At 47.5% G+C, this 23,408-nt stretch overlaps 3 protein-coding genes and 1 non-coding gene across 5 annotated transcripts in view; 2 read left to right on the top strand and 2 right to left on the bottom strand.

The window, feature by feature from the left end:
• The first annotated feature begins 709 nt into the window (after window positions 1-709).
• On the top strand, window positions 710-2,006 carry PPP1R35 (protein phosphatase 1 regulatory subunit 35). Its single transcript, XM_055410197.2, has 4 exons — window positions 710-1,097; window positions 1,180-1,432; window positions 1,513-1,649; window positions 1,754-2,006. Exons 1-4 carry the CDS (start codon window positions 861-863, stop codon window positions 1,925-1,927), a joined length of 801 nt encoding a protein of 266 aa, XP_055266172.2. The 5' UTR covers window positions 710-860; the 3' UTR covers window positions 1,928-2,006.
• Window positions 2,007-2,591: 585 nt separating this feature from the next.
• On the bottom strand, window positions 2,592-7,625 carry MEPCE (methylphosphate capping enzyme). The gene is made up of 4 exons (XM_055410191.2): window positions 5,026-7,625; window positions 3,604-3,822; window positions 3,310-3,436; window positions 2,592-3,191 (listed from the first exon to the last, which is right to left on the bottom strand). The coding sequence occupies exons 1-4, from the start codon at window positions 6,688-6,690 to the stop codon at window positions 3,139-3,141; spliced, it is 2,064 nt and encodes a 687-aa protein (XP_055266166.1). The 5' UTR covers window positions 6,691-7,625; the 3' UTR covers window positions 2,592-3,138.
• Window positions 7,626-7,986: 361 nt separating this feature from the next.
• The window catches only part of ZCWPW1 (zinc finger CW-type and PWWP domain containing 1), a 22,625-nt gene continuing 7,203 nt past the window's right edge, over window positions 7,987-23,408 (top strand). The window contains exons 1-8 of one of the 2 annotated variants that reach the window (XM_055410192.2): window positions 7,987-8,711; window positions 14,658-14,719; window positions 15,443-15,693; window positions 16,164-16,242; window positions 17,311-17,404; window positions 17,700-17,857; window positions 18,059-18,178; window positions 23,147-23,263. In XM_055410192.2, coding sequence (XP_055266167.2) covers window positions 14,695-14,719; window positions 15,443-15,693; window positions 16,164-16,242; window positions 17,311-17,404; window positions 17,700-17,857; window positions 18,059-18,178; window positions 23,147-23,263 — 844 coding nt within the window. In that variant the 5' untranslated portion in view covers window positions 7,987-8,711; window positions 14,658-14,694. Of the gene's footprint in view, window positions 8,712-14,657; window positions 14,720-15,442; window positions 15,694-16,163; window positions 16,243-17,310; window positions 17,405-17,699; window positions 17,858-18,055; window positions 18,179-23,146; window positions 23,264-23,408 lie in introns of both variants that reach the window. The other variant, XM_055410193.2, reaches the window with a different exon arrangement.
• Window positions 22,638-22,744, bottom strand: LOC129545843 (U6 spliceosomal RNA). Its single transcript, XR_008683771.1, has one exon. It is a non-coding gene; the product is annotated as a U6 spliceosomal RNA (small nuclear RNA).

Raw genomic sequence — 23,408 nt, 5'->3', positions numbered from 1 at the left:
ATATATGCATTAATATACTGTATTGTTTTTCTTTCTGACTTACTTTGCTCTGTATAATAGGCTCCAGTTTTATCCACCTCATTAGAACTGATTCAAATGCATTCTTTTAAATAGCTGAGTAATATTCCATTGTGTGTATATACCACAGCTTTCTTATCCTTTTGTCTGCCGATGGACGTCTAGGTTGCTTCCATGTCCTAGCTATTGTAAACAGTGCTGCGATGAACACTGGGGTACACGTGTCTCTTTCAACTTATAGATGAATATTTTAGTGGACCTTCGAAGAGGAAAAAGTCACAAAGGGCCATTCACCCAGGCCACCACCTAGGAAGGACCCTGGCTGGAGTCAGCCAGCCACGCCCTCACTCACACTGGGTCTGGTCAGAGTAGGGAGGCGATGGAACACCCCAAGATGCCCTGGAGGCACGGAGTAGGGAGGTCCAGTGCAAGGGCGCTGGACCGTCAATTAAAGGTGTCCTACTTAGTGCCCTGGCAGGGAGGGCTGACACAGTCTGGATTCCAGCAGAAGCCAGGTGGTGACAACTGGACAGCGAGGACGCTCTAGCGCGTTTCGAAATGGAAATGGCTCTAATGAGGACCCGTAGGGCTTCCGCGGGTTTGCGCTCTAAAACCCCGGCCTGGGGGCGGGGCGAGGTGGTGCAGGCGGAAGCCCATCGGGAGGCGGTAACGGAAATGACGCTTAGGCGCACCAATAGGGCGGGTCTGGAGCTGGTCTCCCCGTCCCCTTGGGTAGGGGCTGACGGTTTCCGGTAGCGGCGTCTGAGAGGGCGGGGGAGAAGAGGTGGCGGTTCCGTGACCCTTGGCCCCCATCGACCCCGCACCCCTACAGACGCCGCAAGATGATGGTCTATGAGGAGTCACAGCTGGAGTCGGTGGAAGGGGGAGAGGCCGTGGCGGTCCCAGGGCCACCCCCAGAACCCCGCGCTCCCGAGCCCGCAGCCCCAGTGCCGGAGCCCGGCCTGGACTTGAGCCTGAGCCTGAGCCCGCGGTCCGAGAGCCCCGGACGGCCCAACTGCAGCCCGGGACGGCGGAAGGGGCGGGCGGACCGGCGGGGCGGGGCCCGCAAGGGGCGGCAGGTGAGCGCGGGGACAGCTTGGCCGCCAGCTCGCTGACTACCCGCTGGCTCACCCCCTTCACCGCCCCGTTCTCTGCTCCCAGGTCCGCTTCCGTCTGGCGCCGCCTTCCCTGGGCCGGTCCGAGCCTCCGCCGGCCGCTGCCTCATCGAGCCAGAAGCCCGAGGTGCCTCAGGACTTGGGGGCACCGGTGCAGCAGAGTAGCCTGGCCCTGAGCCTCGAGCTGCAGGCCGCGCGGGCCGCAGCCGGAGGACAGTTCGATGCCGCGAAGGCCGTGGAAGAACAGCTGAGAAAGTCGTTCCAGACCCGCTGCGGCCTGGAGGAGAGCGTGACCGAGGGTGAGGGGGGCAGGCGGCCGGCCGGGCGCGGGAGCGGGGATGCGCGGCGCCGCTCACCTCCGCCCCTCCTGCGGTCTCAGGGCTGAACGTGCCGCGCTCCAAGCGGCTCTTCCGAGACCTGGTGAGTCTGCAGGTGCCGGAGGAACAGGTTCTGAACGCCGCGCTGAGGGAGAAACTGGCGCTCTTGCCGCCGCAGGCCCGAGCCCCACCCCCAAAGGTGAGGCACCTGGGCTGTCTCCCCTACCGCTCCCCCCGCCCCGCCCCCAAATGCCGGGGATTCAGGTCCCTTTCCCGAGTGCAACCTTGTTTGTGCTCCAACAGGAGCCACCTGGGCCAGGGCCAGACATGACCATATTGTGTGACCCGGAAACATTATTTTATGAATCTCCACACCTGACCCTGGAAGGTCTGCCCCCACTCCGGCTTCAACTCCGACCCCGCCCTTCGGAGGATACCTTCCTTATGCATCGGACACTGAGGCGATGGGAAGCATAGATCTGGGGACTCCCTGGATTGCTAGTTCGTATTTTTTGGTGTTGAAACTATATCAGAATAAAGTGGTTTTGCTAATAAATGGGACTCTTGGGGAGCCTTAATATGGGGTCAAGACTCAGGTTGGAGGCAGCCAGAAAGTCAACGTTCTGGCCTCCTTTTAAAGAAACTTGGCAGTGATGAGAAGCAGAGCAGGCAGATTCTTGCTAAGTCGTGTCCCACTGTGGTCCTAAAAGTGCCTTCCTCTGGTTCCACTTCAACTCCATGGTTAACTCTTCCAAGGTCAGCCTGTGCCCAAAGCTTCCACAAAACAAATTTTGTCAGTGGGTTTTTTGGGGGAAGGTAGATGGATTCTTCAAAACTCCCATTATACTCCCTTTTCCTGGCTTAGGGTTCTCGCTATACTTGTGTGTAAATGGCAACCCACTCATCTTCTTGCCTGAAAAATCTCAAGGACAGAGGAGCCTGGTGGGCTACAGTCCACAGGGTAGCAAAGAGTGGGACACAACTGAGCACACATGCAGAGGGCTCGCTGGCATTCAACAGTATTCCCAACCACTGAAAAGAACCTGTTCTCAAGCTTAAGACTATAGTTTGGGCAGAGAGGAAGCACAGGTTCTACCAGGAGCCACCATCTATGCCCCCTCAAACTACAATGTGCCAAACACAGGTGTGGGGGCCACTGCCCTAAACATCAAGTTTATTGTGCTGTTCTCACATTCTGAACCCAACCACCTCTCCCAGTGGGGGACAGCAGAGGGAAGGATTTTCACAGTACCTGCATGCCTCCCCACCGACGTCCCCCTCTTAATCCTCGGCCCATCTATCCGTGGTCCGTTGAAACGCAGCCCAGGACAAGGGCCAAAGAGAAATGAGTCTCTCTCCTTGGGAGAACAGGAGGAAGAGGCCAGAGAACTTGATACCCCCCACCTCCCATGCCCTAGGAGAACAGAAGTCAGCAAACAGTCCATGCCATCCAGCCCAGTGGGCTGGGGGAGAGGAAGATGATGGTTGCAGCACAGCTGGGCTTGCTGCTTAGGTGCCAGAGGTGTAGGGAAGAGGCTGGGGCAGCAACACAGGAAAAGCTTTCTCTGCAGATCCAGGAGAGGAAACTTTTTGGAGCCAGAAAGAAAAGACCTTGAGATACTTTCATCTCCCCCTAGGTCCTTTGGAGCAGCAGGCAGCTTCTTCACACTTTCTGTTCAGGGGGCCACTTAGTGGCTGGGGGACTGGGCCTTGTGGAACAGGTACACAGGACGCTGGAAGCCTGAGGGAAGAATGTGCACTCAGTAGGGGCTGGCAGGGCCTACAGAACCTACCACCGGTCTGCACCCTGCAGCAGAACTGGCCTGCCTTCCTCCCTGGACAAAAGAAGCCAGCCTTACCTCTGGAGGTGTTGTTGGGTGTGGCCACGAGCTCATAGTTGGAGAAGCCCACCTCTGGGGATGTCAGGTAGGAACTGAACTGCTCTGGCTTCAGCTGAATTCGAAAGTAGTTCTTGTAGATTCTTTCCTAGGGAGAAAGGTAAGGGACCACTTAAGCAAGCCTTCTCAGCTGGTGAAGGATAAGGCCCACCCGGGGGGGCCTTTTCACTTTCAGAAAGTCTTTGCTTCCTTGAGGCCTTCCTTGCCTCAACTAAAGGAAGGACTGCCCCAGTTTGCACAGAAACTCCCACTCACTGTGAGTGTCTTTCTCCGGCCATAGGAAGACCAAGGCTGGGGCTCCAGGACTAGGATGCCCCCAGGACGTAGGTGCCGGTAAATCCGCCGAAACATGCGCTTCAAGCCCTCGTCTCCCCAGTTGAGATGCACCCACTTGGTGAGGCTGAGGCAGAGCACCACATCATACTCGGGTTTCTGGGCCTCCACCAGCTCGTCTCGGTCCAGCACATAGTTACCCTGAGGGTGAGAATTGGGGGTGAGGACAACAGAGATGAAAAAGAACCACCACCCCGTCACAACCCACTGTGCAGCCTCACTTTAGTCCTTGGCCAGTCTTCTCTGACACTCCTCAAAACAACTCCCAAATGGTGCCCTCTTTGAGTCTCATTTTCTTGCTCTGTATTGGTGGTAAGCCAATCAAACATAAAGGGAGCTTGAGTAATTTTAAATTGAGCAAACTGTCCACAAGGCAGTCAAGCTAAGGTCAAATTGCAGAGAAGGAATGCTGGGGTTCTCCGAGGATCCCGTCCAGTACTTATTCCCACCCCACAGGCATTTAAGCTGACAGATTCAATGTTATGCAAAGGGCCCCAAGTCAGGTTGAAAGGGAGACCTGTGGGTTCCTTCCCTAGGTGGGACTGTCAAAGTTTCAGGCCTATTCTTCCTTTTTTCCAGAGAAATGAAGACCTCCATCCCTCAGGAAACCTTCTAGATGATTAGCTCATTACCACCCCTCTGCAAAGTCCATTCTTCTGGGTGTAACTGAACACACTGCCAACTATTCCTGTAGGTGGACTAACTGAAGCATTTTATGGGGACCCATGTGCAGTCAGGGGACAGATACTTAAGACTCGGTACTCTACTTCATGCTTCCCCCATCCCACCATCTAGGGTCAGTGTGGCGATGATCTAAGACCAAGTCGCTTGGGTTCCTGGCCACTGACAATCAACTCTGCGTGTAACGCAAATGAGGTCCCTATCAAAGGACAGGACATAATTCGCCAGCCACTACCCTAATCCTCCTCCCCATCCCAAGACATTCGATGTCTGACACCCATCCCTTCAGGCACCTACAGAAGGCTGGAGGACAAGCTTTCATCTGGACCACATCCCCCAGTGAGTATGAGCAGCAGCCCCCAAAGGAAAGTGGATGGGTCTAGATTACAATACTGCCCAGGGACAGAAAAGGAAACTGCCCCTATCCTGGGGCTTGTCATGAGCAAGGACTCCAGGTATAGCCCCTGCCTTTCCAGGTTAGAGGAGGGCAGATACACCAAAATGGAGTCAATTGCAGATTCAGACCATCCTCTTGAGGACCTGGCTTCTCCAGGGAGGATGCATGCACAGCAACCCTCTGGGCCATAGCCCTCCCTGCCATGTTCTCATTCACTCTCATCTTCATGCCTGACCCCTATACCAGGAGCCTGGGGGCCCTCTTACCGTGACGAAGACCACGTTGTTGGGGAAGACCGCTGTGTCGGCTCCATCCAAGGGCACTTGGGGGGCAGCGATGGGACCACGGCTGGCTGTCAGTGAGGCTGGGAAGTAGCTCCTTTTTCGGACGGCTGTGGTCCCTTCCTCACACTCTGTTCCTGGCCCCCCCTCAGAAGTCTGGGGTGGCAGACGCAGCTCTTCAGACAGGTAGTGTCGGATGTTCTGGCGGGCTGAGTGGATGAGCTGGGCATCGATATCCAGGCCCACCATGCGGGATGGGCCCCACTTACAGGCAATGCTCAGGGTCAGGTGGCCCACATTGCAGCCCAGATCGAGGACGTCCCGACCCCGAAACCACTCAGGCTTCAATACCCGAAGGCGCCCATCCTCACAGGAAGGGTTGCGGTACCCATAGTACTTGCAATAATTCCCATACTGAAACTTGCACTGTTGTTTTTTGAAGGTTGCAGCAGGTAGTGGCTGGAGGTGGTGGCGGCCCCCCCCACTCCCTCGGCCCTTTTCCTTGGAACCCTGGCCTCCACCCCGAGCCCCTGCCTCTGACTTGCTGGAAGTCCTGCGTCGTTTGCGATGTCGTGAGGAGGAAGATGGGGGTGCACAGGTAACTGAGGCAGCTGGAGGGGCTGAAAGGGAGCCTGAGGGACCCTGGAGAGCAGATGGAAGGGGAGACACGACCTCATCCCTGCAATTGATGGCTGTGTTGAGTTCATAGGGTTGGGGGGCGTCCCGGTTCTGGCCCCCATGCTGCTGCGTGGTGCCCTCCCCGTGGAGTGAGGACGTGAGGGGGGCTGCGGGCAGCGCGGAGTGGCCATCATTCCCTCCCATTGCCTGCTGCTGCTGGTGGTGGTGCTGTCCCCGGTGTCTATGCCGCTTCCGACCAGTCTTGAGTGGCGAAGCAAGGACAACTTGGGCCTCATCAGTGCAAGTATTGAGACTGAGAGGGTCTGTAATATCTTTGGGGATGAGGATCTCCACTGGATCTCGCCCCTTGGCCGGAAGCGGGGATGACTTAGGGGTCTCCGCATTGAGTGCACGGCTCACTTCCTCATCCAGGAGACTATTCAGGTTCAGGGGATCAAAGATATTGCCCCCCAGGAGGAAGTTGGAGGGTAAGACAGAGTCACAGTCCGAATTAACCCGCCTGCGTCTCTTGAAGGCCGGATGTTTGAAGCCTCCACCACCTCCCCCTACATGACAGCTATTTCTCCTCTTGCCCCCACCTCCCCCAGGGGGCCGGTGGGGCTGATAGCCATTCCGGGGTCGAGGAGGAGCAGGGGGGCCCAGTTCTGTTCCGCCTCCTCCCCGTCGCTCCTCCCCCACGTCCGGGGGAGCGGCTCGCCCGTGCGGATCCGACAAGCAGGCCTCCCCGTGTGACTGCGCCTGGGGGCCGCCCCCTCGTTGCTGCTGCTGCGACTGACCGCCTCGAGGGGTGGATGCAGCCGCGGGGCTCTCCTTGCCGGCCCCAGAGGCCGGGGATCCCGCCGAGTGAGCGCGCGGGCCCGGCGCACGCTGCGTCCCGCCGCGGAGCTCCCCGGAGGCGGCCTCTCGGTGCGGTTGCACCGTGGGGCCGCCCCCTCCGCCCGACTCATCTTTGAGCGGCGGCGGTGGGGCCGGCACCAGAAACGGCTCCTTCTCCGCCGCCATCTCGATCATTTCCTCCCCTTATTCCGTTCCAGTCGAGGGCAACCAGCGGGGCACCGGGGGCTTAACCCCCTTCCTAGACCACGCTCCCTTCCCCCACTTCTTCCCCGAGTGCGCGCGCAGCGCTGCTCGTCTCCCCTGGTCTCGCTCCCAAGCGCCTCCCCGGAAAGCTCGCCCCACTCGCCCGCGAGACCAAAACAAGATGCCCGCGAGATCCGAACAACTCGAGGACTCAACCGCGCGTGCGCCGACCCCTTTCTCCTCTACCACTACCGCTCCGGCGCGAGCGCGCACAGCTGGGGCGCGTTCCTCGCTCCCTGGAATCACGCATGCGCACTCCGCCACCACCCTGGTTGCGCGCGCATCGGAGTACGAACCAACTTAACGGCTCCGGGAGTTTAAATATAGCCCTTCTCAGCCCGACCCCCACCGCCAGAAGCCCACCACCCCAAACTGACACCCTACTTCCCTTCGCAGCTATGTCCGTCCCTACTGATATCCTTTTGTCTCTGCCGCGCGATCCCACCCACCGTAGGTGGGGGACGGGGAGCTGGTGTGAAAAGGTCTCCTTGACACCCGACCCTTGTTCCTGAGGAATGAGTCTCAGCGGTCTCCGCCCGGCTCTAAACCCAGCAACCTCCCCACCCCGCCTCCTTCCTCCCCCTGGCGAGCAGCGCCTGCGCACACCCTTTTGGGCTTGCGCGGGTAGATGCAGCACGTGCTGGAGGTGACGCCCCGCCCTCCGTGCTAGGGGCGGGGACTGTTACGTTACTTCCTCGGGTTTGGAACACGCAACATGCGTCAGCACGATTCGGAGGGGCGTGGCTAAGGGGCGTGGCGGTCCCTATGAATTATTCATGACCCGGTTGCCCCCCCCCCCGCCGGTGCCCACCTATTTAGAAAGGCTTCGAGGGAGCGGAGGGGTGCACCTAAAAAGGAGAGGAGGGGAAGGAGCGGAGCATACTGACCGTCTTCCTACGAACTGTTCTCAGTGTAACACGATAGATCATTTTAACTCATCCCCCCCCTGGAAAAGAGTCTCTGCTGAACTGGAAAAAGAGAAAACAAGCACTAAAACAGGCGATGTTGTCTTAACTTCCTCTTCCCCCTAAACGGCCGCGTTGTTCTTTCGCTCCTCTGCCGTCCCCACCGATCGCGATCACCTGGGGACACCACACCCTCCTCTCCGCCTCCACACCCACCTCCCGAACACCAACGCCTCCGCCCACCACCCGACGCCTGCGCACGAGTCCCCCCGACCCCAGCCCGCGGACAGCTATCCGACGCCCGCTACAGCTGCCAATAGCAGTACACCCAGCACCGCCGCCCCCCTCCCCCAACTCCGCACGCAGGCTTTCCAGAGCACACGCTGCGGCTCCGGGCCGCCTTATATAAAAACGAATGTGGGCGGGGAAGAGATTCCGGTCCGCTTTGGGGGCTCCCTGCCTTAGCCTATAGGGAGGAAGCTAATGGACGGCCTTTGCACTGGATGTTTGGTGGCTTGATCTCCTTGCCAACAGCGTTTGGGGTGCGGGTCCTGTGGCTGAGAAAGGGGAGGAAGAGGCGAGAATGGGGTTAAGGATAGATATCAAACAAAATATCAAAATAAAGGGGTGAAGGATAAGAAGAATGCGAATGAGGACACGAAAAGAGGATGGAAAAGGCAGTCTGGGGCAGAGAGGGAAGTCAGTGAAAGGAAGATGTGCCTCTTGAAACATCAGGCGCTACGGCTGCCACCTAAAAAAAAAGCGAAGCCACAGGGATTATGGGATTTGTAGTTTTACAGGGTATTCGGTTGGAAGATGGCGGCAATAACTGCTGCGCAAACGCAGAAACGGCCTCCAATTGCGCATGCGCATTAGCCCTGCGAGCACGCCGCCGGAGGAGGTGGAGCTTGTGAGTGGCCTCGCGCCTATCCTTGGTGGCGGGAAAACTGGTTGGAGGTTCGCGCAGGTTGGAGGTTCGCGCGGCTAGTAGAATCGCTGCAATAACTCTGCCTGCTCCTCACCCTTAGATCCTCTACGCACCGGAAGGTAGTTGGTGTTTTTCTTCTTGCACTTGAAGGTTTTAGGCTTGGCCAGCCTTGGCACCTGTCGCCTGAGGAAAAGTTTTCTCCTTAGGGTGATGGCTAACTCTTATCCCTCTCCTCAGAATCTCTAACCGCATAATTGCTCCTAAGAGAAAAGCAAGACTAACTCAGTATTATGGTGGGCAATGTCGAGCTGAGCGAGAATGAGGATCCTGGTGTCTCCGTGGGTTGGGGGTGGGAATGGGGAGGGGGAGCTGAGGGGAAATTGTCTCGTGGGGGGTTTGTTGATGGGGAGGAGAGGTTAGAGGGCCACTGCTTTACCCTTAGAGAGGAGTTATGGACTTTTGGCGCTGTAGTACCTCCGGTCTGAATTGCTGTGCTTTTAAGAGAGAATTGGTGAGGAAAAAGGAAAAATGTGGGTGTCTCGAAGTTCTTCCCTCTGGTTTTAAAAGTGAGAAAAGTGAGATTAGGCCTTTTATTGTTCCATATCTTGGCACTCTGTGAGGGGAAATGGTGCAGTGGTCTGGGAGTTCATGGGCATGGCCCCTTGGAGAGCAACACAAAATGGCTAGTTTGACGTTGGCATTATTCCGGGCACGTGTGGAAGCTTTTCAGCGGTTAGATAGAAAGGGTCTGAACCAAGATCAGGGTACTAAAGAGTCTGTCTTGGTGATAATTGGCGGTGTCTCTCTGCTTCCTTGCACTCCTGGAACTTTAAGCTTTAGTCACCATTAATTTTAAAATTCCATAAAAGGTTTTACTTCAAGTAGTTATGACAGTAAATGTCTTGTTTCATTGCTAAGTCGTGTCAGACTCTTGCAACGCCATGAACTGTAGTCTGCCAGGCTCCTCTGCCCATGGGATTTTCCCCGCAAGGATACTGGAATGGGTTGCCATTTCCATTTCCAGGGGATCTTCCCGACCTAGGGATCAACTCACCTCACCTGCATTGGCAGGTGGGTTCTTTACCACTGGGCCACCAGGGAAGCCCCAAATGTCTTGTTAGGCAGCCTAGTATAGGTAATAAGGGTAGCTGGGATCAGTTTTTTCCTTCTGTCTTGTTAAAAGTTTGGAATCGTGCTTGCTGAGCGCACATGGGAGAAGGAAGGAGAAGGAAGGAAGAAAGAACAAACTTACTGATGGAGGCATGAAAATGAGCAGGAATCTACATACCATTGGACATTAAGACAAAAAGAAATCAAACTCCAGCTTAAAGGAGAGTTAAAATATAGTCTTTATCTTATTTATTTTTTTGAGTTATATTTTATTTTGTGGGCATACGGAGAAACTCAAGCCTGGGAGGCAGCATCTCAAGTAACCCTAAGAAAAGTGCTTCCTCTGAAAATATGATCTTTATTTATTTTACAATATATATATTTACTTGTTTTGATCATTGTCTAACTACTCCCACTAGAATGTCAGCTCAGTGAGAATAGAAACTTGATCTTTCTTTTTCTCTGCTCAAAATATAGTTTTTAAATACAATTTTTTGAGGCTCACAGAGTCTGTGTTAGAGGGCAATTCTAAAGGGTTTATTTTTGTTCTCTTAGACCAAGGATTCCAGGGACACTATAAAGAGGGAGTAATTGGATACTTGGGAGAAATTTGTGAACACATTCCGAGTGGGAGGAGGAGGATTAAGGCTTTTTGAAAAATATTGACAAGACTGAATTAAGTTGTTTAGCTAAGTCAGTTCTCAAACATTTTGGTCTCGGAATCCCTTTATTTTTAAGTTAAATTTACTTATTTATTTCTGCCTGTTTTGGATCTTCGTTGCTGCACAGGATTTTCTCTAGTAGTGGTGAGCAGGGGCTACTCTCTGGTTGTGGGGTGTGGGCTCCTCACCGCGATGGCTTCTCTCCTTGTGGAGCACCGGCTGTGGAGCAAGAGGCTCAATAGTTGTGGTGCATACACCTAGTTGCTCTTGCATTTGAGATCTTCCAGGATCAAGGATTGAACCTTAGTCTCCTGCACTGGCAGGCAGATTCTGTACCACTGAGTCACCAGGAAAGCCCTGGAATGCTTTTTTGAAATTTATTTTTAAGTTATGTTTTAAACGTTTTTTTTTTGGTTGTTGTTGTTTGGCTGCACGGGGTCTTTGTTTCTACTTGGGGGCTTTCTCTAGTTGGGGCAGCAGGAGCTACCCTCCGGTTGCGGTGCATGTGCTTCTCTTTGTGGTGGCTTCTTGTGTTGCAGAACGTGCGTGGGCTTAGGGCGCGTGGGCTTCAGTAGTTGTGACTCTTGGACTCTAGAGCGTGTGCTCAGTAGCTGTGGTGTATGGGCTTAGTTGTCCCACAGCATGTGGAATCTTCCCTGACCAGGGATCAATCCTGTGTCCACTTCATTGGCAGGCAGATTTTTAACCATTGGACCTCTAGGGAAGTCCTCTGAGAGTCCTTTTATACTCTTAAAAATTTTGAAGGACTCCAAAAATTGGTTCATATCTCTTTACCTGTGCACTGATACTTAAGTATTAGAAATTTAACTGAGAAAACTTAATCTATTAATTTAAAAATGATGATGATAAACCATTTCCGTTCCGTTCAGTCACTCAGTCATGTTTGACTCTTTGTGACCCCGTGGACTGTAGCCTACCAGGCTTCTCTGTCCATGGGACTCTCCAGGCAAGAATACTGGAGTGGGTTACCATCTCCTTCTCCAGGGGATCTTCCCGACCCAGGGATCGAACCCGGGTCTCCCGCATTGGAGGCAGACGCTTTAACCTCTGAGCCACCAGAGAAGCCCGATAAACCATTTACGTAATGTTAATATAGATAACATTTAAATAAAAATATATTTTCCTAAGTGAAAGAAAATTTAGTATGAAGAATGGTGTTATTTTACATTTCTGCACATCTCTCTCATGTCTGGCTTAATAGAAAACAGCTGGATTTTCATCTGTTTCTGAATTCAGTGTGTTGTGATATCTTGTTTTGGTTGAAGAATATGAGAAAACCTAACACAGATAAATAGCTGGAGATCTGCTGAGCTCGGTGATTTCATTTTCTAATCAGTGTGATGATTTTTGGTGTTCTAAATGAAAGAAAACTATTTTTTGGAACACCTCATTCACCTTCCCTTGGGTCCCTTTATTACTGCTGAGTTATTTCCCCCTCCTTATTCGTCTTTCTTTCTTATGTCAGTTGAAGAGTTAGGATCTGGTTATGGAAGTTCTTTTACTTTGACATTTAAAAAGCTTTATTGGATTTTTCCCCCAATATTTTTCATCTAAGGTAAGAAAAGAGAAACTAAAATCTCAAATGTTATTCCTGGGTTTAGAGCCCCCAGTCATTTCGTAGCTGACCAGGTAAAAGTTGGTGGTATTTTGTATATTTATTAACTATCTTTAAAATTGTCTGTCTCTGAAGTGGATTTCAGTATTCATTATTGTGGAAGAAAATACTTCATCTGAAACAGAGGAGCAGAGACTTATCAGACAGTGACTTCCAAACTTTCCCTTCTCTATTGATCAGAATAGAGATTTTCTTTAAAAGTAATGTTCTTCATCACATCCTCACTGTGCATGCATGCTCAGTTGTCTCTGACTCTTTGGGACCCTGTGGACTGTAGCCTGGCAGGCTTCTCAGTCTATGGAATTATCTGGGCAAGAACACTAGAGTGGGTTGCCATTTTCTTCTCCAGGGGATCTTCCTGATCCAGGGATCGAACCCACATCTCCTTTGTCTCCTGCATTGCAGGCAGATTCTTTACTGTTTGAGCCATAAGGGAAGCTTATACATTTACTACATCTTATTAACTCAACAATGATCCACAATTTTATCTAGTTGGTTGGGGATTCAGTAACACACTTTGGCCTAGAGAGGTCAGTATAGGTTTAGATAATGATTTAAACTTAACTCTTGGAAAAATTTTGCCTCTTTCGGTTGATCAAAATACTCTTTTTTAAATTTTATTTTAAAAATAGAATTTAAAAAATCACTTTGAAATGGCAGTCTATGTATAAAATACTAGAGTTACATAAGAGGCTACAGTAGAGAGCTCGTTTCCACTCTCAGCTCCCTGTTTCCTATCCACTGAGACATTTTTTCAGTTCCTTGTGTATTCTTCCAGAGATAGTTAATGGATACTCAAACATATTGTAGAGATGAAAATTTTTTAAAAAATCAAATTTTGTCATCTCAAGTACACTAATTTCATTTTGTATAGTTTTGTAATTCTGATTATCTTCATAGGGACTTCTCATGGTCATTTTTGGAATTTTAGAGTCTGGGAGAAGATATGTTTGTCATTTATTATTATTCCCTTTGTGGCCTAATTTTATATAGTTTGTAGCTTCTATTTAGGATTATCGTAAAGAAGGAGACCAGTTTGCTGTAGTGATTCTCTCCCAATTTCCTACTTGCTTTTTTTTTCCCACTGTAAATAAGTTTGGGAGTTGGCTGTGAAATGTTAAGATGGAAACCGTGATAAAATGTGCTTCTTAAATTGGGCTTTCCTGGTGGCTCAAATGGTAAAGAATCTGCTACTAAGTTGTGTTTGACTTTTTGTGACCCCATGGACTGCAGCATGCCAGGCCTCCCTGTCCTCCACTATCTCCCGGAGTTTGCTCAAATTCATGTCCATTGAGTCGGTAATGTTATCCAAATATCTCATCCTCTGCCACCTCTTCTCCTTTTGCCTTCAACTTTCCCAGCATCAGAGTCTTTTCCAGTGAGTTGGCTCTTCACATCAAGTGGCCAAAGTATTGGAGCTTCAACATCAGTCCTTCCAATGAATATCAGGGTAGATTTCCTTTAGGATTGACTGGTTTGATCTCCTTGCTTCCAAGGGACTCTCAAGAGTCTTCTCCAACACCACAGTTCAAAAACATCTGCTGGTTACTACATATTTCTGAGCCATGAATAAAAATTATTAATATAAGAATCTAACACATTGGGAAAATTGTTGGACTAGAAGATCTAAGTAAAAGGAAGATAATACATTATAGTGATGTTAAAAAGGGTGTTCTCTATGCATAGGGATGTCTGAAATAGGTAAGCGAATCTACAGTTTATTTGTTTTGAATATTTAGAAGAAGCTTGTGAAAGGTTATTGCTCCGAAGAAAAATCTCACTGTTTAATTCTGGGACTATCTACACCCTACTGCTGCTACTCTACTACTACTTTTACTTCTGGCTGTTAAAAACACATCTTGTTTTAATAAGTGGCACCAAATGGGGTTGCTTATGCTAAGCCCCTTGTCATTAAACCAAGACAACTTAATTACAGTTTTGGCTCTCTCAGAAATGCAATCTTAAACCAGTCAGTCAGGAATTGCCTGATCAGCATTAGTTGGGTAATCTGCCTGATAGACCCCAGTAATTCCTTAAAGGAAAGTAACCTTGTATAACCAATTTGCTTTTTTCTTTTTCTTTCTTTCCTTTTTTGCCTAGTATTACATCTGTGTTCCTTATCTCTTCTGCCTGTAAGACTGTTTAATTTTGTATAGCTCCTTGGAGCTCCTATCCATCTGGTAGATTTGATGCTGCCCAATTCATGAGTTGTTGAATAGATCCTCAAAATGTACTCAGTTGAATTTTGTGGTTTTTTTTTTTTTTTAAACAAATCACTACCACTGTCATTTCCACCTACTTATAAGTGCCTACCTCATGTTGGAGATAGTTCTAAACACTTAAAACACTAAGGATTGTTGCTAATCTTTAAAACAACTTTCATTATCCTCCAGCATGTAACTGGCACTGCCCAGGAGTAGAATTGTCGTCAATAAGGCAGAAAATGTAGGTTAGGCATCCCAGGCAAAGAGACCCTGAACCCAAGAAGGCAAGAAGAGGAGGAAGTTTAAAATCATGTTCGATCAGTACTGTATATATATATGTATATTTAACTGAATCACTTTTGCTGTGTAGCAGAAATTAACATTATAAATCAACTGTGCTTCAATAAAATAAATTTTGTTCCATCAGAGCATAACAGTTCGTTTCTTTTTCAGCAGAGGCATAAAGAAAGTGTAGCTTCTGAGCTGAGTGATGCCAACCTCGGAGAGTAAAGAAAGTGAGTCATTTTCCTCTTCTTTCTCAGTCTTAGGTCATCTGGACACCTTTCCTGCCAAAGAGAAGCTCAGTTCACATGTATTTCATATTCACTTTGTTAAAGTTACTGCTTTTCTAGCCACTTTGAGTGAAATATATTTGACTTAGAACAGTCTTACTCAAGAAATGTATGAACTTGTAGGGAGAGAAGAGCCATTTAAATATTTATAAATAACTTTGAATGTGGTAAATGCCACAGGATAGATGCAAAGTATTATGGAAACTAAAGAAAGATACAGTACAATTTTCATTGCATCCTTTGTAGATTTTGACTAAGTTTTTAAAATTTTTCCTCTAATTTCCCATAACACTTTGTGCAAAGATTAAAAAAAAGCAAATTTTAAAAATTTCATATTTGAATATTTCTGTTTTCCACATACTTGTATTTTTCACTTTTTAATTACTCAGCAGTTCCTAAACCCGGAAGTGCATCTGAGTTAGCTGGATAGCCTTATAAAATTACAGATTCTTGGGTCTCACTTCAGACTACTTCGTCAGAATCTTAGGGCAGGGGTGAGAAGGTGGGGGCCTGGGGAAGTTTGGTAAGGAGAGGCCTAGGAATCTGAATTTGTTAAAAGGTCTCTCCAGATAATTCCGATATTGTCAGTCAGTGGGCAGTGTTTGGCAATGTCTGTGTTAGATTCCATGTTTCACAAATTACATTTGATGACAAAATTTCTTTCAGAATGTGGGAAGGGACCAAAAAAAACCTTTGCCCCACCTGCACAAAAATTGCGTAGCCTGATGCCCTATAACCTTAACTCATCAAAGGAGGAGATCCTGGAGATCAGTTCCCTACAGGCAGAGGTCAGGCCAAGCCTGCTAAAGGCCAAGTTAGAGAAGAAGGAGGAGAAAACAACCACAGAGAATGGTCCAGGCAGTGGCCAGGAGATAAAAGGAAAGGCTCAAGACAGCAAGAAAGCAAAGAAAGAAAAGGTAAAAATCAAAAGGATGGCTGTAGTGGGATAGTTTCTCCTCATCATCCAGCCTGGGCAAACAGGATCTTTCCATTTCAGAAGACATTTAAATATTTATAATATAAATGTGAAGGTAGTAAATGCCACAGGGGAGATTCATCCTGTAGTTTCAGTTTGTTTTTTTTTCTTGTGTGGGGGTGTCTATTTTCTTCTCAAAGAGGTAAAAAATGTTTTAATGAAAGCATTTAGCAGGGAATACTGGGCAGGTAGGGACTGAGGTGGGATGTAGGTGAGAGTAGAAGTAGAGACTTTATCAGTGTTTTCCTTTTCTTTGACTTCTTACTCCCAGGCGATCTGTGATAGATTTTATGGCATCTTTAGGTTGACTTCATGCTCTCAGTTTTGTATATCCAAAGGAGGCTTCCTCCTTCCTAGAGAGGAGGAATGGGGAAAGATGAGCAGTTTTTCTCCCCACCTGTCTCTCTGCAGGAAAAATCAACTCTTACCAATGCAGAATTTGAGGAGATTGTCCAGATTGTGCTACGGAAGTCCTTCCAGGAGTGCTTGGGTATGGCTTTTAGTGAGAGAGAGAGTTTCAGTTAGGCAAAGAAATTATCTGAAGGGTGGAGTAAGTTAATAGCTTCTCTCCTTCTCTCCATCTTTCTACATAAGGAAATATTAGATGAGACTTCAAAATAGTTTTAAATACTCATCTTCTATCAACAGGACTATAGCTAAAACCGTCTTAGACAGAAGGTATAGACTTTTAGAAAAGTAGATTACATTGACTTCAGAATATAAATATAGCCTCCGTTCCGTTCCGTCGCTCAGTCGTGTCCGACTCTATGCGACCCCGTGGACTGTAGCCTACCAGGCTTCTCCGCCCATGGGATTCTCCAGGCAAGAATACTGGAGTGGGTTACCGGTTCCTTCGCCAGGGGATCTTCCCTACCCAGGGATCGAACCCGGGTCTCCCGCATTGGAGGCAGACGCTTTTAACCTCTGAGCCACCAGGGAAGCCCTAAATATAGCCTCATTTAGATTTTTAAATGTAATTTAAATTTATTTTTATATGTTTACAATTTTCATAGAAAAGATAAATTATTTTTCCCAGATTTGAAGACCTTAGTTTCCATTTCTTCTATATTTCTATTTCCAATACTGTTTTAACATATGCTCAGGATTTTGATTTTTAGAATAAGCAACTCTGTAGTATAAGCCCTGAAGCCTTTCTCCATAAGGTCTTGAGGCTAAGGACAGTGGTTTGACATTTTCAGCTTTTCTTAGGTATACTTCCACTGCTAGAAAAAGCTTGAGGGACAAATGATATAAAAGACAATACCTAAAATTTCCGTTATGTACACAAAATTAACGTTATCTGGCTATCCTAGAGTAGGCAAATCCATCTGGAAAAGCTTTCAGAAAGATACAGATTTGTGGTTTTTCCTGAGAATTAAAAAACTTGAAAGTTCTGTGGTATGGCAAAAGTCTAAAGGTAAGTTCTTCCAGGCAACTGATGGGAGATATGTTAATGAAAGGTTACAGTTTGGAAATAATGGAGTTGTTATTTTCTTTAGTTGCTTCTCTGCTTATAGTATTCTGTTTTGGGAGGATGAATCTAGCCTTGATTTTTCAGAGACTTCCTGTACCCAGCCTATAAGATGTACCCAATTAGACAAGGAACCAGGAATTGCTTCTTCTAATACTTCTGATAATAATAGTGCTGATGGGTAAGTTTATCCCAGTGTGGCAAGTTGATCACAGGGTAGACTTAATACCGATAAATGATTATCTATCTATCTGTCTTTCTATTTAGATGTTTTTCACATCTTGGTAGATTTCTCTCATCTTAGGAAAGATACTTGAACTGGGAAAAATAGGCCAGTAAATGGATAAAATGACCCCAGGAGGCCATGGAGTACTTGCAAGTCTTCTGTCCTCCTAACTTTTACCCTTGGGTTTTTTCAAAAGCGGGGTACTACAAATTGCCCTTTTCTATCTTTTAATTAAAAATCTTATTTGTAGAGACAGAGTAGTGGTACCTCCTATTCTAGAGATTTCAGCCTCTCAGGAAGATGGAATAATCCCTGAGATAAAGATATTTAAGCCAGGCCAGCCAGACTCTGCATCCTCTGAGAAGAAATTCAATGAACTCTCCTTAAGCAAAGGAAAGAAGGAAGCTCGTAAGTATAATCCGATATTCTTTGACATCTGGCTCAAGTATTTGTTCCATGAAATTAGGGAATGAGACAGTGGGCATACTGAGAATTTTCAGCCCAAGACTTAAAACTAATGAACTATGATTCTTCTTCCTTCTTTTACTATCTACAAAGATTCCCTTCATCTCCTAATCCTACGATGTTTTTCTTTTATCTTCCCAGAAGATGAGAAAATGGAGAAAGACCAAAGTGGACATGAGCAGAGACAGGATGACCAACAGAAGAAAACCATTCCGGATCATTCCCAGAACAGGGGCCAACAAAAAGGAGAAGGAAGTGGTTTTGGTAAGTTCAGCCATGGTTTGACAAACCTACTTGAACTTGAAAATTGGAGGTGGAGGAGAAGGGTAATGACCAATTAGGATGTTAGAATAAATTCTGCAAACACTATAGTTTATCTTACACAACTACTTGTTAAGAGGATATAGTGCTGAGGAAGAGAGAGAGCTACTTCATTCTTCAGTTATTCAGTCATATAATCCATAGTTGTTGGAGGAAGTTTATTTTTTGGCAGTGCTTGTGGGTTGAATTGTGATTGGAGTGAATGTGTAGGCCTCTTAAAATCAGTGAACCACTCTTCCTGTTTTTCTTTACAGTTGCAAGGAGAGATGGGTGCTCCTGGAGTAGGAAGTAGAAAGGGAGTATCTAGTAAATAAAATTTGCTTTAAGTTCTGTGAAGGGAGGGAAAACAATGAACTGAGAGGAAATGGTGGCGATCTAATTAAGATAGGATCAGTCAGAGAATGCATTTGGAAGGAAATAACATTTAAGCTGAAACCTGTAGCACGAGTAGAAGTTAGCCAACTAAAGCGTGTAGGAGAAAGTTTTAGATAAGGTGAAGTTTGGCTTAATCTGGATACCAAAAGAAACCTGGTATAACTGGGATTCAGAGAGCAAGGGAAGCAGGGCTGCAAAGTGGCTCTAGATAAATGTAACTGTTGTAGCCACGCGTTCCGGGAAACAAACTCACTCAGAAGGACAGTGCAGATAGTGGAGTGCAGTTTATTACACCGGCGGGCCCAAGGCAGAGTCTCCCCTTAGCCAAGGACCCCGACCAGTTTTTGTGAAAACCTTATATACCCTAAGTGTACGTGCCCAAACCCACCTCCCTAAATTCTCTGAAACTAGTCTGAACAAAGGAAAGATACAATCAAAGTTAACCCTGATTCATATGCCTTAGGCCTAGGTAGTTAACAGTGGACAATTATCAATAGGCCTGTGGTCATACCCAAATAGACATAATAAAATGTATAATTCTATTCGGTTCCACAGTTAATTAGGGTATTCTTTTAGGTGAGGGAGAGTCTAGGTATGAGCCCTGGAGCTCTTCTTTCCAGGGGCCTGGTTTTCCAGTTGGTATGTCATTTCCATAGATACTGGGCATATAGTTCAAAAGTCCACAGTCCAGACCCAAGATGGAGTCCTGTTTCAAGATGGAGCCTGTTCTGTCTGTTTCCTCCTTCATAGGGAAGTGGCAGTGGCTAGCTCAAAGACCATGTTACAAAGTGAGAATTTCGTCTTAAGTATAGTGGGAAGCCCCTGGTGGGTTTTAACCAGGGCAGTGACATCCTCACATTGATGTTTTGAACAGATCCTTTTGGTGATTAATTGGAGATGGCGTGAGAAGTCAGGAGTAGGCCAGGTAAGAAGTTAGTGCTAGGGTTAAACATTTTGGCAGCTTGGATTAGGATGATGGAGGAGACAAAAAGCAAATGGCTTTAAGATATGTTTTGGAGGTAAGGTTGTCAGAACTTGGTGATGAATTGAATATTGGAAAGTGAGAGAAGAGGGTTTGAGCAGTTGTGTGAAAGGAGCAGGTTAAAAGCAGTTCTGTAGGATAAGATCAAGAATTTGGGTTTGGACTCACTGGGTTTGAGATTGTTGTGAGACCTCCAAATAGAGATGTCAAAGGGTAAGGTGGCTATAGGAACTGGGAGCTCAGAACAGAGGCTACTGGCCTGCATCTCTGTGTTGTCAGGTATGAAAATGGGTTTCAAATGGAGGATATGGGTGAGCTGACCTCAGGAGAAAGTGCAGCATGGGAGTGAAGACCCATGATTAGGCTTTGGGACTCCAATTTAGAGACTGGACAGAGAATGAGGTGAACCCAATTTGGAGACTGAGGAGGGATTTACCAGAAAAATGGGAGGGGAGGGGGGAAAAGGGAAAATGAGGAATCACAGAACCCAAGGAAGCTAGTGTTTCAAAAATTAGTGGTCGACTGAAATGCTCTTGATCTGTGTCTATGACATCAGCCTTCATTAACACAGAGCCACATCTGAACTTCAAACAGTTTTCTAACACGTCTTCTCTTCTTTCTAAGTTGTTGGAAAGGAAACTTTAAGCAACTGTATGTCTTTAAAACTGTCATAGAAATTTCATCCTAAACCATAAATATCTAGTTTTATAGCATTAGGACTTTGGCCACCTCATGCAAAGAGTTGACTCACTGGAAAAGACTGATGCTGGGAGGGATTGGGGGCAGGAGGAGACGGGGACGACAGAGAATGAGATGGCTGGATGGCATCACCGACTCGATGGATATGAGTTTGAGTGAACTCCGGGAGTTGGTGATGGACAGGGAGGCCTGGCGTGCTGTGGTTCATGGGGTTGCAAAGAGTCGGACATGACTAAGCGACTGAACTGAACTGAACTGAACTTAACTGATAGCATTAGGATGATTTTTTCCCCCACTCATTTCCTCATGAATATTTATATTTTTACAACCACCATTTTATTTTCTTGATCTCTGTTCTCTTTTATGGTCCCTGGCCCTTTCTCCCACTCTCTTTTCTAGCCTTGCCAGGTCACCTCTGTAAACATCTAAAACTGTCAGTGGCAACTGTCATTTCAAACTAATATATCATTCCCAACCAGTACTTAATTCTTCAAAATAACTGAGAAAGTGATCCATAACATGAGATAGTTTGAAAGGACCCAAATGTAAGTCATCTACTTTGCTGCGGGATGATTTTGGTGGGATGGAGGGCATCCCTTATGTTTCAGCATTTAAGGAAAACTGACATTGGGAGAGTGAAGTTACTGGAGAAACATATTGGTTGATGTCCTTAACTGAATCTATAGTGTACCTGGTCAGTGATTTTCCCTAGCAAAGCTCAGCTGAACGAGTGTAGGCACACAAAAAGAGTGGATTCATTCAGAATTGTGTTTGCCGGCTGAGTCGGGGGAAGGACAGAGGGAAAGGGAGCTGATGCTGTCTGCAAGAGAATCTAAGGAAATCCAGTGTGTGTAACTACAGAGTGAAGAAAAGAGGTTGCTACTAGTTGAGAGGAAGGTGGGGCCAGTGGATTGGAGATCTAGATAAAGTGAAAGTTGCCATGAGTTCTTGGGGCATGGTGGAAGGATGGGGCATTTTTATCAGAGAAGAGTTTAGATAAGTGATTCAGGGGAGTGTACGGTCCCTGCAGATGACTGGGAGGGCATGCAGGATGGGAGTGGGTTCCTAAGGTAAAGGGGCCACTATGGTGGCATGGAGGAGAAGGTATGGGGTGCTTGTACATTATCCTTGTGGATATATGGTAATCTGTGAGGGCAGGATTGGAGAAGGAAATGGCAACCCACTCCGGTGTTCTTGCCTGGAGAATCCCAGGGACGGGGAAGCCTGGGGGGCTTCCCTCTATGGGGTCACACAGAGTTGGACACGACTGAAGTGACTTAGCAGCAGCAGCATGAGGGCAGGAGGCAGAGAAGGAAAAGATTGAGCCAGATACCAGCATTGGCAGTGCACGGGAGATGAGAGGGCAGTGTAACCTCATGGCACGGACCTTAAGGCAGGGGAGTGTTTTCATAGAATAGAGGATAGTAATGGTCTGCATGCATCAATGGGCGGTAAGGGTGATACTGACCCCACTTTCTGCCCTGGGGGATGTGAGGACAGCCTCTGCTTAGAGGGGTTCATGGGTCAGGTGGGGTCGGGTTGGGGCAGCATCACCAGATTCCAAAGGGAGGCAGAGGTTCAGAGAGCAGGTTGAAGACATGTGGATTTTAGTTGCTCTTGCCTGGGATTCCAAAGAATATTAGTTTCATTTTCATTTCCAAAGAAGATAGTGGAAGAGTTTGGGAGGGAGAAAGGGCTGTGTGGCGCTTCGGGTCAACCTAGAAGATGTGGGGCAGAGAAAGGTGGGGATGAGAGTGTGGACTGTAATGGATAAAAAGGGCCTGAAGCAAACAGTTGACTGAGAAACGATAGGCCTAAACCTGTTGTTTGGTGAGGGGTGAACTTAGAGCTCTTGGTCCCGAAGGCTGTGACTTGGTGATTTGGTGACAGGTTAATTCAAATAGGACAGGTTAGTTCAAATAGGAACTCTGGATGCTGTGCACAAAAGAGATGCTGGTTAGTCCTTCAGAAGAACTTTTTTTTGTTTTTTAATTAATTAATTTTTTTATTGAAGGATAATTGCTTTACAGAATTTTGCTGTTTCCTGTCAAACCTCAACATGAATCAGCCGTAGGTATACATATATCCCCTCCCTTTTGAAACTCCCTCCCATCTCCCTCCCCATCCCACCCCTCTAGGTTGATACAGTGCCCCTGTTTGAGTTTCCTGAGCCATACAGCAAATTCCCATTGGCTCTCTATTTTACAGATGGTGATGTAAGTTTCCATGCTACTCTTTCCTTACATCTCACCCTCTCCTCCCCTCTCCGCGTGTCCATAAGTCTGTTCTCTATGTCTGTTTCTCCATTGTTGCCCTGTAAATAAAGTCTTCAGGACCATTTTTCTAAAAAATGTGGAACGCTTCATGAATTTGTGTGTCATCCTTACGCAGGGGCCATGCTAATCTTCTCTGTATTGATTCAATTTTAGTCTATGTGCTGCTGAAGCGAGCACAGTCCTTCAGGAGAACATTTTAGTAGTGACATGCCAGCTGGGAAATGAGGCAGTAGCGAAAAAGATGCCAGGCAGCCTTTTAAAGAAATGTCAATACACGAAACACTCCTTTCTGCTCTGGGGGAGAAGAGATGATAGCATGGTTCAGGAGAAGGACTGAGATGTGAGACCTGGGTTCCAAGTTCAGCTTTGCCACCAATTTAGACTGATCTTTAGCAGTCAGTTATCTCCTCCAAGCTTTTGATTTTACTGTTTATAAGTCAGGGCTTGAACAAGTTGATCTCTAGGGCTATGTGATTCTGGCAGAGGTGGTGGCGGCAGGGAGTATATTGATTTTAATTAAATTGAAGAAGGAAGAACATGTTTTTGAGTCTCTTATTTCTGGTTTCTTTGCTGTGACAGGTCAATGCGTAGTCTGGGTCCAGTGTTCCTCCCCAAACTGTGAGAAATGGAGGCGGCTATGTGGGAACATTGACCCCTCAGTCCTCCCAGATAATTGGTCCTGTGACCAGAACACAGGTAAAATGGAAATTTCTTTTCAGTTTTTATGTTCCTTTCTTTCTTTCCCTGCTTTCATCCTTTAGATTAAATATGACAAAAGTATAGTTATAACTCCAGGGGTCCTTGTCGTTAGTGTTTGGGGAGAGGCGGGGGTCTTGCTGTC

This window comes from Moschus berezovskii, chromosome 27 (genome assembly GCF_049115385.1).
Source record: "Moschus berezovskii isolate FMDL1 chromosome 27, NW_MosBer_1.0, whole genome shotgun sequence".
Classification (NCBI taxonomy): domain Eukaryota; kingdom Metazoa; phylum Chordata; class Mammalia; order Artiodactyla; family Moschidae; genus Moschus; species Moschus berezovskii.
The sequence above is the reverse complement of the archived record's forward strand: the minus strand, read 5'-3'. Positions and strand labels throughout refer to the sequence as shown.

Coding starts and splice junctions, on each gene's coding strand:
- MEPCE (XM_055410191.2), bottom strand. CDS start 6,690: ATGATCGAGATGGCGGCGGAGAAGGAGCCGTTTCTGGTGCCGGCCCCA. Junction 3,437..3,603: donor GCCGGAGAAAGACACTCACA/GTGAGTGGGAGT, acceptor CTTTCTCCCTAG/GAAAGAATCTACAAGAACTA. Junction 3,192..3,309: donor ACCCAACAACACCTCCAGAG/GTAAGGCTGGCT, acceptor TTCTTCCCTCAG/GCTTCCAGCGTCCTGTGTAC.
- PPP1R35 (XM_055410197.2), top strand. CDS start 861: ATGATGGTCTATGAGGAGTCACAGCTGGAGTCGGTGGAAGGGGGAGAG. Junction 1,433..1,512: donor GGAGGAGAGCGTGACCGAGG/GTGAGGGGGGCA, acceptor CTGCGGTCTCAG/GGCTGAACGTGCCGCGCTCC. Junction 1,650..1,753: donor CCCGAGCCCCACCCCCAAAG/GTGAGGCACCTG, acceptor GTGCTCCAACAG/GAGCCACCTGGGCCAGGGCC.